Source organism: Gouania willdenowi, chromosome 12 (genome assembly GCF_900634775.1).
Source record: "Gouania willdenowi chromosome 12, fGouWil2.1, whole genome shotgun sequence".
Lineage (NCBI taxonomy): Eukaryota > Metazoa > Chordata > Actinopteri > Blenniiformes > Gobiesocidae > Gouania > Gouania willdenowi.
Genome location: NC_041055.1, coordinates 1,928,678 through 1,941,118, shown reverse-complemented (window position 1 = coordinate 1,941,118; position 12,441 = coordinate 1,928,678). Strand labels below are relative to the sequence as shown.

The 12,441-nt window shown below is 38.3% G+C and overlaps 1 protein-coding gene across 3 annotated transcripts in view; it reads left to right on the top strand.

Annotated features, from left to right (window-relative positions):
- The window catches only part of ap3b1a (adaptor related protein complex 3 subunit beta 1a), an 81,083-nt gene that overhangs the window by 52,220 nt on the left and 16,422 nt on the right, over positions 1-12,441 (top strand). For all 3 annotated transcript variants that reach the window (XM_028463313.1, XM_028463315.1, XM_028463314.1), the window contains exons 23-25: positions 4,118-4,346; positions 9,672-9,756; positions 11,675-11,772. In XM_028463313.1, coding sequence (XP_028319114.1) covers positions 4,118-4,346; positions 9,672-9,756; positions 11,675-11,772 — 412 coding nt within the window. The remainder of the gene's footprint in view (positions 1-4,117; positions 4,347-9,671; positions 9,757-11,674; positions 11,773-12,441) is intronic.

Below are 12,441 nucleotides of genomic sequence, written 5' to 3'. Positions count from 1 at the left end.
AAAAACGTCGATCGGGAAGAAAACCCCGACCAAGTGAAAAATGTGAGAAAAAAGTGTCGGCCATGTTGGAAACTTCAGCTTAGGGAAAAAACTTTGGCATCTGAAAAAATATGGATTAAAAAACGTTGGCAAGGGGAAAAAGCCGACGAAGAGAAAAGAACATCTGCTATGAGAGAAACATTGATTATGGGAAAATTATGATTCCAATGAAAATATCCTTTAAAAAAGGTCATACATTTTAATTTACACTTATAATACTAATAATAATATCCATCTCTAGCGTTTTAAATCTGAGCATTTGGACGCTTTATTAATATTATTATTATTATTGTATGTTTTTAAATTTTAAAATGTCCACTTGGATCACTTCCTGTGTGCAGAAACGCTGTTGGCTCTTTAATGTGGGAACATGAAGGACACCAGTGGTTCTCAATAACGGCGCCCCATTATTGCTAATGCTCCTAAATGAAAAATTTCACTATTAATTGTTTTTGAATAGCTAATTTAGGGACAAATTGACACAAATGAACTAACCTCTGTCTGCAGACTTCTGCTTACATTAAAGTAGCTTCAGGTGGCCGTAGTAACATTTCTTTAATTCAATTTAAGTCAAGGTCCCCCGTTAATTGTCATCTCCTGACTGAAGGGAACAATTAGTCCCTAAAGTCAAGCACGCGTCCCTTTACTTTATCCCCCCTCGCCTCCCGTGTAGCGCCCTAATGGGATCCCGTCCTCGTTTTCAGCGCCTCAGAAGCAGAAATGGATTTTCAATTCATGTCCATACGTCTCCGTCCCGTTTCTTCTAAATTATCCTCCGTACGGCGGTGGCGCCATGAGGCTCCTACGGCTGCTGTTAGCCCTATGTCAGCGGGATTTTCAGGTCATTTGCCAGAGAGGATGCTGGGAATGCCGCGTCCGGGCTCTGAAGGTGACTCGGGTGTGTGTGTGTGTGTGTGTGTCATCCATCACCTGCGCTTCCTTTAAGTTGATGCATAATAGAGCCTCTCAATCAACTTCCTCCCTCTGAGCCACAAGTAACACAAGGAGTCAAGGTTACGTCCGTCCTCTTCTCTTATTTACACTTCAGGTGTTGTGTGACGGGACAACAATGGATGGATGACACCGGTGTCACGCGCCAACTGTCCACTGTGGGAAATTGGTGATGATAAGCGGTTTGTTGGCGCCGCATGGAGACCTTGAAGCAGGATGCGTGTGTCAGGGAGGTAAATCTCCACCGCGATGCGCCCACAAACATTACGGCGCGCTTTATCGACACCGACCGCTCTGACACGTCCAAAAGTGTTGAGATAAATCTCCAGGCTGGCGGCGGCGTGACGGGCGCCTGCGAGGGCACGGTGGCGTTAGCGCACGGCAACAAATGTTGTTTTGACCTCCTTCTTTAGGGGAGACGCTTGTTTTACTATTATTTATTATTTATCTACCCACGCCATGTTTGACCAGAGGTGGCGATACACGCGACAATTTATACAACATCAATATACCAGGGGAGTCGACCTCGTTTTAGTTCAGGGGCCAAATATGAACCAGTTGGATCACAACTGAGCCGCAGGTTTTAGGCTGGAAAAAAACGAACAATTTCAACAATAATGTGCCCAAGTTTAAAAATACAAGTTGGACAAAATATGGTGTAAGTGACAGATATTTCAATGTCCTTTGATTTATTCATTTTAACCAATTTTTTATTTAGTTTGGAGAGATTTTGTGGAATAATTTGAGGAAAAGTTGCAGTATTTTGGAAAAACTTGGAATTTTTCAACAACAATTTACAACTGAATAATTTGACAATGATTCATTTTCACTTCCTCCTGCGGTCCGAATCGGATGCTGTGAAGGGCCAGATTTGGCCAGCGGGCCTTGACTTTGACACGTGCAATATAAAGTTTACACAAATGTAAAAAATGAACGTTTAACAACACAAGTGTTTCTGTTGATGACTCAAGAAAAGAAAACAAGTCTTCAGAAAGAATTTACATCGCAAAAATAACACAAAACTGAGTAAAAATGTCTGTTCCTGCAAAACACAAAATATGCTACAGAAAAAGTAAACTAAGCAAAAGTTCTTCGTGACAAAAAAGTAATTTACGATATATAAATGTTCATTGCTCCTAAAAAAAAAAGAAATTAAATAAGACAAAAAATCACATCATGATAATAAAAAATAACATAAAAAGGTGAGGTTAAATTTTAAAAAAATGTCTGATTCAGAAAAAAAAACTAAGAAAATGTCAGTAATGTAATGAGAAAAAGAAATTAAAATGTCAGACGCAGGAAAAAAAGTTAATTATGACAAAAAGTTTATACAAAAATGTATTTTGCTGTGAAACAATGTTTTTAAAAAATGAATAAATAAAATTCATTGCAATACAAAAAAAGATAAGTCTTTTATGATACAAAAATCTCAATAACGATGAGAAAATGTCGGCTGCAGTAAAAAAAAATCAAAATATTTGTTACGATACCAAAAGAAGGAAAAACGTCTGAGACGACAATGCCCTGTAATTAAAAACATTTAGTAAGTCTGCTCCAATAAAAAATTGTATTTAACTTTTTCATTATGTTGAGCTTTAGTGAGCAGAAGTTTTTATGGTCCAATGTTTCCACTGTTATTAATAATTATCTTCATCACTCCTTTTATCCAATCAGAGACTGTCTTCCTCTTTAACCACGTGGACATGTGTTGATGAGCTGCTAAACCAATGGCAGGGTGTGAAAAGCGTGCATGTGTCTTCATGTTGTTCACTAATTATCACCGTCAGTCACCAGAGGAGCGAGCGCCGAAGTTTGAACAAACGTGAACATGTTGGAGCCGATGTCATGTGATCACTCCCACATCTGTGCTCATACGCACCTTATTTTTAAATCTTAAAAATCAGCGTGCCATCGTATCTTCCGTGCTTTTCCTCGCCTCTCACGGCTAATGTCATTTCCTTTCTCTGAAAAGGTAAAAGCATCTTTTTCTCCCATTCATTAGAGCTGCTTCTTATTGGCCCGTCTCCACGGAGCGCCGCTGATTGAGGACTTTTTATAAATGTGTCTTCTTTGCCCCACAGAGGTAATGAAAGGGGGGGGCTGTTGGCGGCAGCTTAGCTAAGAGGTGGTGCGTTCAGGATGCTGATTGGACGTGGTAAATGGGAAGCGCGCGGCCCCTCGTGTGGATGCATTTACAAGCGAGAGCCACAACAAGGGTTTACAGTAGTTATGCTGCACAGATGTGCTTTAGCTGCTGTTTGTTGGTGGAACCTGAAAATTATGTCTCAGTTAAAGCACAAAATACACATAAAATCACTCCAAGCATTACGAAACCATAAAAATACACAAATGACCCCCAAAACTCATGAAATGACAGAGAAACACACAAAATGACTCTAAAAAAATTACAAAACAGCAGAAATACACCCTAAAAAACACACAAAATGACAGTGGAACACACAAAACGACTCCAAAATTAAAAAAAAAAAGAAAAATATACAAAATGAATCTGAAAACACACGAAACGACTTCAAAAAAACAGATAAACGCATCTGATTTGATGGTCACATGACCAACATTCATGTCAGCATTAGAATAATGACCATCAGAGCATTAACACAGCAAACAACAAAAAGTTTGGTGTGTTTCCTGTTATTTTTGTAGTTTTATTTAAATATTTTGTGTATTTTTGTTGTTGATTTGAATATTTTTCCCTCATCCTGTGTATTTTTTTTGTGTGTTTTTTTTTAAAGTCATTGTTGTGCATTTTTTGTTGCCATTTTGTGCATTTGATTTTTTGTGTTTTTAGTCTTTTTGTGCATTTACTTAGGGCGCCTCACAAATTAGACTGATTTGGGATCATATCACATTTTCCCATAGTATTTTATACCATTTATCAAAGTAGACACATCTGTTATTTTGCCAGACATTTACTCAACTGGTTTACTGGAGAAATGTAGTGTAAATGCCTCAAATTGTCCCAAAGAAACATGCATGTGAGGTACTTCTTTGTCTTGTTGCGGCCTGAATTTAAATCATTACATTTTTGAACAAGTGTTAGAATCTACAGCAGTTGTTCCACATTGTAAATATCTGTTGCTTGTGTTTTTTAACGTCCGTCCTCCAGGTCACCTCTCCAACGTTCAGCCCAGTGAAAACCCACGAGCTCCTGCACCACATGAGTGGGAAAGGTCTTTCCGCCACGTACCACTTCCCCCGGCAGCCGTGTTTGTACCAGCCCAGCATGGTGTCGGTTCAGCTCACCCTCACCAACCACTCGGACCAGATCCTGGAGGAGATCCACGTGGGGGAGCGCAGCCCGGCCGGCCTCAGCATCCACTGCTTCAACACCATCGGTGAGCATCAGCTCATTAGGAGTCACTGCAGCACTCACAGGCGTTGGTTAAAATGGTAATGACAACGTGTGATTGTTTTCATCGTTCAAAGGTCGACATGGGCAGACAAATGTCAAATTAATCCAGAAATAATCACAACTTTATGTATTTAAATTAAAACAAATCGTAATTAAACAGACAACAGCTTCTACCATCACTTTTATTACACAGGATTAACTCTGCTTCACGTTGCCAGATACAGCTGATAATTCTGCACAGAAACGATCAAAAATTCACTAAAATGTCCCCAAATCCTCTTCTTTATACACATTAAACCTAACCTGGCAACACAGCTTCTGCAGTGTGGTACATCTGCTCAGTGTTGCCAGATACAGCAGATGATTCTGCACAAAAACAGTCAAAAATCAGCTAAAATGCCTTTAAACCCTCCTCTTAATACACATTAAGCCCAACCTGGCAACACAGCTTGAACTGTAAGAAAGTAGGAAGTGCAAATATTTGTGTGAGAATTAATTAATTAAAAGTTAGTAGAAAACAAATACCTGAAAACCTACTGACGTATGATTCAATCGCAACTTAAATTCCTTAACAATTGATCTCAGTGGAGTTAATCCTGAGTTACTGGTGAGTTAATTTCACCTTAAAATGCAGTTAATTGAGTCAATCGCAAAATCAAGTTTATCATGTGTTAATAGTGAGTTAAAAGTAATGTCACCAGAAAACGACAAAACAAATACTTGTGAGCTACGTACTTAAGTTAATAGTTATTCACAAGATAAACGTGACCTATTCATGAGTTAACTGTGAAATAATCACATTTTAAAAGTAGAAAAATGACATGAAATGAAAGAACAAATACCTGAAAGTATGATTTGATCACAAACTACTTAATCTCAAGTTAATTGAGATTTAAAATCATGAATTAATTGTATGTTTGAGGTTTAATTTAGTATTTGAGGTTTATTTTTTTAAACTCACCTGTTTTCTGGAGTTTTAGCCTCTGAAAAGTCACTTTCATGACACTTCTAAAAACAGGCTGTTTTGGGGCATTCATGCATATGCTTGAGTGGGCGTGTCTACAGACGCTCTTGGAGAAGGCGTGGCTTGCACTTATATTATACTGCATCAGTGTTTAGTGTGTGGGATTCTAACTGATCGTCATAGCAATTTTCTTTTTGCTATCCACACACTCTTGTTATGGTTTTCAGCCAAAAAACTGCACATTAGAGAAAAACACATGGCTATTTAAGAGGCTATTGTGATTGTGAGTCCGACAAAAACGCTGTTTCAGGATGTGTTCATCATTAACAATCAGTTGTTTCAAACACTCACCGGAACTGCTAAGTCACTTCCATGTCCTCCTCACCTCTTCTGACCATTTATTTAAGATGATAGTTCATTGTTTTGTTCAACCGCAGCATTGCATTTGGTCACAAACACGTCTGATCATCCTATAAATGTGATACAAGGTGATTAAAGTCAAAGTGATTGTGAGCGCTCATGCTACGCTTCGGATAATCTATATACTGGACGTAAAGATATCGACCTGCCTTTGCCATGTTTGTTTAACTTGTGAGGTAGTTTGAGAGGGAGGAGCTTACATTCTTATGTAGGGTAGGAGGAGCCAGGATTGTCAGGAGGAGGAGTTTCCACCTTATGACTCATAAGGAGGCAAAAATCCAACTGTCCCGTTTGGAGTTGACTTTCTACAAAATTTGGAATAACAAGGGAGGGAGGAAACAGAGCTTTGTCAACTTTGTCCCTCTGAATGAGGCTAAAGGAATGTTTATCACCGTAGCAACACCATTAGAAAGTGATTTTTTCATAATACAGCCCCTTCAATAACGCGTTGCCTACTAATCACGAGTTAAAAGTAAAAACTTGCCTGAAAACTAGTGTAAATAATAAAAAACCCTACTGTAGTACAGAAACAAAGTATTTATACTGTACTTGTTGTAATATAATCTATTGAATTAATGATTCTTTAGTTCAGAATGGTTTATGTTAGATCTCTCTATTGTTTGCACCTTTTGTGAACCTTCTACATGTGAAGTCTTCCTGTAATGGTCGACATCAACACTGATTCACCTGCAGTGAGTACACACACACACACACACACACACACACACACACACACTCCCAACGACTGCAGAGTCTGGTGTTAAACCCTTTGATTCCAGTCGATCCCTGTTATTCCGTAGCTTATGAAAGCCTCCAACTGTCACATATTTTTTTCTCTGTTCAATGGGAGGGTGATAACACACACACACACGCACACACACACACACAGGAACAAATATTGGTGGAGTGCGGTGGAGCGTGGTGAAGCTGCCGATTGCAGAGGATTGATTGTGTATTGAAGGAAGTGGAGCAGCCAAAGTGTGGCTGATTTGGATTGATTGAGCTCTGTGACTGGAGATGGTTCTCTAAGTGGCTGAGGATCCTCGATGAATGCAGACAAAGGCTCACGTCGTACTGTTTATGTGAATGACATGAGTCTGTGTTTAAGGACAAATATTGACGTCTGCAGGAGTCCTCGAACCCATAACACAAGAAACACGTTTAAACTACAGGACACGAGACTTTGACTCAGGAAATACGCAAAAAAAAATAAAAAAAAATACATTTACTGAAAAAAAGTCGTCTGAATAAATGAAACCTTAACATATTCAGGAAATGGAAGGAAGGGGGAAGTCACAATTTTTCAAAATAAAATTACCAGAACATAGAAACAATAATTTTGTTTTTATGCCCAACATAAACCGGTAATGACCCACGACCCAGTGGTTGAGGACCACTGATATATGATTTATATTGTTGGATGGTTTTACTTTAACTTATGGTCAATAAAAGAACATTTATGGCAGTGTTTTTCAACCTTGGGGTCATAACTCTATGTGGGGCTGTCTTAAATGTCTTATAAAAAAATTACTGATTACAAATATACAGTATATAAATATCTATTAATCTATATATTGAATTCATTGACTGCGACAAGATGGCTATTGTTGTAATTAGCGCTATATAAATGAAGTTTAATTGAACTGAATCATTATTAAATAATTTTTATAATCAAAACAAAACATTACATTTTAAATCTGTATAAAAGTATCTGATCATGGCTACTTTGTATCTTTAACACAGGAGAACAAACAGGATCAAAAACTAGTTCTAGGGGTGAAAAAATATCTTTGGGGTCACCATAAATTTGTGATATTGAAATGGGGTCACGATCCATAAAAAGGTTGGGAACCATTGGTTTATGGGAAGTGATGCAGAGAGTGCAAAGCCAGAAGAGAAACTACACATCTGTGCTGGGCCTGGGAACGTGTGAGTTACAGAGGAACCAACACATTAAACATTAAACATAGCACAAAGAGCTTTACTGTAGAATAAAAGGAAACAAAAATGCACAAAACAAGATGTAGAATGATTAAAATGTTACAACATGAATACTTTATGATTATTTCCCACAATGCACCTTGAAAATACCTCATTTATGTACTGTATGTGTTTAGCAGTAAATTTGAAAAACAATAAGGTTTTAACACCAGTGACACAGAGCAAAAGTTTTGTTGTGTTTGGTCTGTCCGTTTCCACGGCAACAGTGTTTTGGTTTTTGAAAACTGAACTTGTTAAAGACTGACTCCAGATTGGAAGTTTTTTGAAAACGCTTCCGTCTCCATGTGAACAGGGAAACGACACTTCCTGTTCAGTTAAATTCACACCAACAAAGTGTTGATTTACTTCATCATCACTTGGATCAGAGAAGACGTATTTCACGTCTGCACCAGATTCTGACCAATCACAGAGCTGCACTCCTGTTTGGATTAGAGCGAGAGAGACTCACAAATGGATGGTGAGGAGGTGAATGTACATGAATAAATGATGTTGAAGACTTGTAAAGCACTGGTGTTGTGTGTGTTACAGCAGCAGTAAACCTCTATGTAGCATCTGTAGCTTAGCATGAAGCTGTTTGTCATGTTTATAGTTGGATGTAGAATGAGTGACTACATTCTACATCCTTTAAACTCTGAGATTAGTGTAAAGAAACTCACAGCAGATCAGATCAGATTGTTCTACATGTGAACGCCAAATGTGAACAGTATTAGGCAGTAATGGGTTTAGTATTAAAGAGAGATCAGCTTTATTCTGGTTCAGGTTGTATTCTGTGGGTCTGATTAAAGCTCTAGTCTCACTGTGTTCAGAGGGAGTATATCTGCACATGCGCCTATTTTGGTTCTTGCCTCCATCTGTTGTCCTGGTACGTTTACTACTTCGTTTTTTTATGTTTCCCGTGGTCTCATGTAAATAAACGGAGGTCGTTTTGGAAACGTGTGAATGAGGAAATTTTTTGGTAAAAAAAAACCGAAACAGAAACAAAAAATGTTATTGTGTAAACAGGGCCTTATGCTGCGTTCACACCGGATGCGTCATGAAATGTTTACGCCACCAGATTCCATACAAAGTCAATGGGATAGACACGTTAAGAAGCTAATTATTCTCGTCTCGGGCGGCACGCTTTGATCCATGTGGCATGTGCGCTCCTGATTTTCCATGACATTTGTCATTTGCCTGAGTTGAAACCGGACTTTTCACCCATTTCAGCATGGAGGAGAAAATAATGGTGGTGGGGTGTGACCACCTGGATGGTGAGAAGAACTGGAGTCTGGTTGGCGGCGCTTTTATATTCGCTTCAGACGCTCATATGAAGCAAATATGGGCAAAACGTTTGTCCGGTGTGAACGGAGCATTATAGTCCAGAGTGACTGACTTTTGGACTTCCCCATCATAATTTGAAACTACTATGACTTTGTAGAATATGGTAAAGCTTCATTTAAATATGGTAAAGCTTTTATTTAGATTTCCAAAATTTCCGAAATTAGAAAAGAAACAATAGTGAATAATCTTTGAAACGTGTGTAATTTTAGACACTGTAGACGGAGTAAAGCTGGATGTGAGGCTGAGAGGTGTAGAGGACATTTGTGTTGATGGTTCACCTCGTGCTGTCAGCCTGTCAGCGCCCCCCCCTCCCCCCCGGGCGCCCACCACGCCTCATCTCTCTTCATGCCGACGCTGGTGTTGACAGGCTTGTTTCTGAAATGTTGGAGTGCTTCATGTGCTGGTGTTTCCTTTGTTGTTCTGGAGCTGGAGATGAGATTGAAGGATTGATTTCTCACACGCTGTGGCCTCGCTTTGAAGCTGGAAACACAAGCAGTGTGTGGATGTACGTCGGTTCCACTCCGATGGTACACCTCCCTCCATGCCCTTGTCACTCATCCTCTCTTTCTTCTCTTTTCTTTCCTCCCGTTGTGTCTTCCTCAGAGCGACTCCAACCAGAGGCCTCGGTGACGGTGTCCATGGGGATCGACTTCAGTGACTCCACACAAGCAGCCAACTTTCAGCTCTGGTAGGAATCAGAGAGGAGCTCAGAGTAGAGCTGTGGAACATCAGGTGTTCACGTTTCAGACGCTGTAGCTTCAAAGTTGTTCAATTTAAATTATTTCTAAAAACATAAGGAAAATATTCATCACGACCCAAAACTGCAAACAGAGCTCCATGTTTGATCACATGACTTATATTTATAGTTCGATCTATCGTTTGCTGCTTCTGGTTAAAGGAAATTAATGTTAATGTAAAGTTTATAGTGCAATACATTTTAAATCTAATAATAATAATAATAATAATAATGGTTTGCATTTACAGTATATGGCACTTTTTTTCAAGGAGACTCAAAGTGCATTATAGATGTTACAGAAACCATTATTCATTCACACCAGTCACTCACATCAGTCATACCAGTGGTGGTAAGCTACAATGTAGCCACAGCTGCCCTGGGGCAGACTGACAGAAGCATGACTGCCTCTGACCACCACCAACATTCATACCCATTCATACGAGGCAATGTGGGTAAAGTGCCTTGCCCAAGGACACAATGACAATGACTCATATATAGAGCGGGATTCGAACCCCCAATCCTTCGGTTATTGGACGACCCGCTCTACCACTGATTCTCGACCAAACACACGACAATTATTGTTGTGGTTCCAATCGATGAGTTATTTGAGTTGATTGTGAGTCAATCTAGTTTATCATGCTTTAATTGTATATTATTTGTAAATCACAAGTTATTCATTAGTTAATCATTAGTTAATTGTCTATAACCACAAGTTAATTGCAGGTAAATCAAGAGTTAATTGTATTTTGTGAGTTTGGCGTGAATCAATCGTATATTATTCACGAGTTAATCACAGGTAAATTCCAAATTAATTTTGAGTTAATCGTGAGTTAATTGCAGGTAAATCAAGAGTTAATTGTAAGTTAGTTGTTTGTTAATTGTGACTTGTGCTTGAGTTAATTGTGGATTATTTTTGTCGTGACTTAATAGTATATTACTCACATGTTAATCACAGGTAAATCACAAGTTAATCTTGAATTATCCACCGGTAGATCACGAGTTAATTGCATTTTAAATGTGAGTTACACCTAAGTTAATTGTATATTATCCATGAGTTAATCGGGGATAAGTCGCATGTTATTTATATGTTAGTTGTGAGTTAATTGTGAGTTAATCGTAAAATTAATTGTAGGTAAATCATGAGTCATTTGTGAGTTAATTTTATATTATTTACAGGTTAATTGTAGGTAAATCATTAATTCATTGAGTTCATTGCATATTACTTATCATGAGGTAATTTGCGTTTATTGCCAGATATAGTATTTATATATTAATTGCACTTTATCACAATCTAGTGGTGAGTTATTAGTAATGGAATTTCAAGGTATTCTTGTGATTAATCAAATTAAAGAGGTTAACAAACCAATAACTAATAATTATCTTTAATGGCAACATTTCTTTACATAAAGCAGTATATTAATATTTATAAATGTAGAACCATAAAGAATCGCGGCTCTTTCTGATTCCAAACATCTAAAATCATTTTTAGTTAAATGTTACGTGTTTGTAAAAAGCCTCCAAATCTAAAACTCCTGATTAATTCTCTCCTGTTTCCTCCTCACCATCGTCTTCCTCAGCTCTGCTTCATCTCAGAGTTTCTGACACTAAAGTTCAGCTATTTCCAATCCTCCCAGTCCCTGATTCGCTCTCCCAGATGAAACATCAGCCGGTATTGATCCAGCCCGACTGGGATAACAATTATTCCTGCAGTAATCGTCCCCTCTGAACGTGGCCGATCAATGAGCTTATCAGAAAATCAGTTGAGAGGGAGAATCAATGGGAGGAGAAACGTTTCATAGCCACACTGAAGCACAAACCCTCAATAATAAATGAATGTTTTCTCTGGTTCTGTTTGTGTTTGTGATGTCAGCACCAAAGAGGATCAGTTCAATGTTTCCATTCAGCCGGGTGTAGGAGAGCTGCTCACGCCCTGTACCATGACTCAGCAGGATTTCAGCAAGGAGCAAGGTGAGCCAAAATAAACCAAACATGCAGAAAACACGATTGTGCACCTTAAATAGAAAGAAAATGAAAAGTACTTCTCATTTATATGAATTAAAGTTCAGAGTATTAAGACATAGTGTGGATCAATAAATCAAAGATCATTTTTCCCAACATCAAAAAAAATAAATGTAAATGGTTAAAATCATTCTTACATTTCTGCTGTTTTCACTGAAAATTGCAGCAAAACAATGGCAAAATGATGGTCCATTGTTCTATAAATGTGTTATAAGCACATTTATTTATTCATCTGAATAACATCCACTGTTATCCAGGAACGTTTATTATTATTATAGTCATCTTAAAGATCAGAAAACTTTTAATAACAATACACCTTCAGCCACTGTCAACACTAATGGACTAACATCACAATCATTCACACTGCACAGGGGGACTAGGCAACGATGCCCACGCTCTCCTTCACTATTCACCATCTTCATAGAACCTTTAGCTGCTGCCATCCGACAAAACACAAATATCCATGGAATAAAAACACCAAACCACCATCATAAAATAATCAAAAATTTCTAACTACTCCATAAATATTTTTTAGGTATTCATGTTATTCATGTTCCCCCCAGGCTGTCAGAGTTGTTCACCCTCAACTACACCCTATTACTCAAAACAATAACAGAC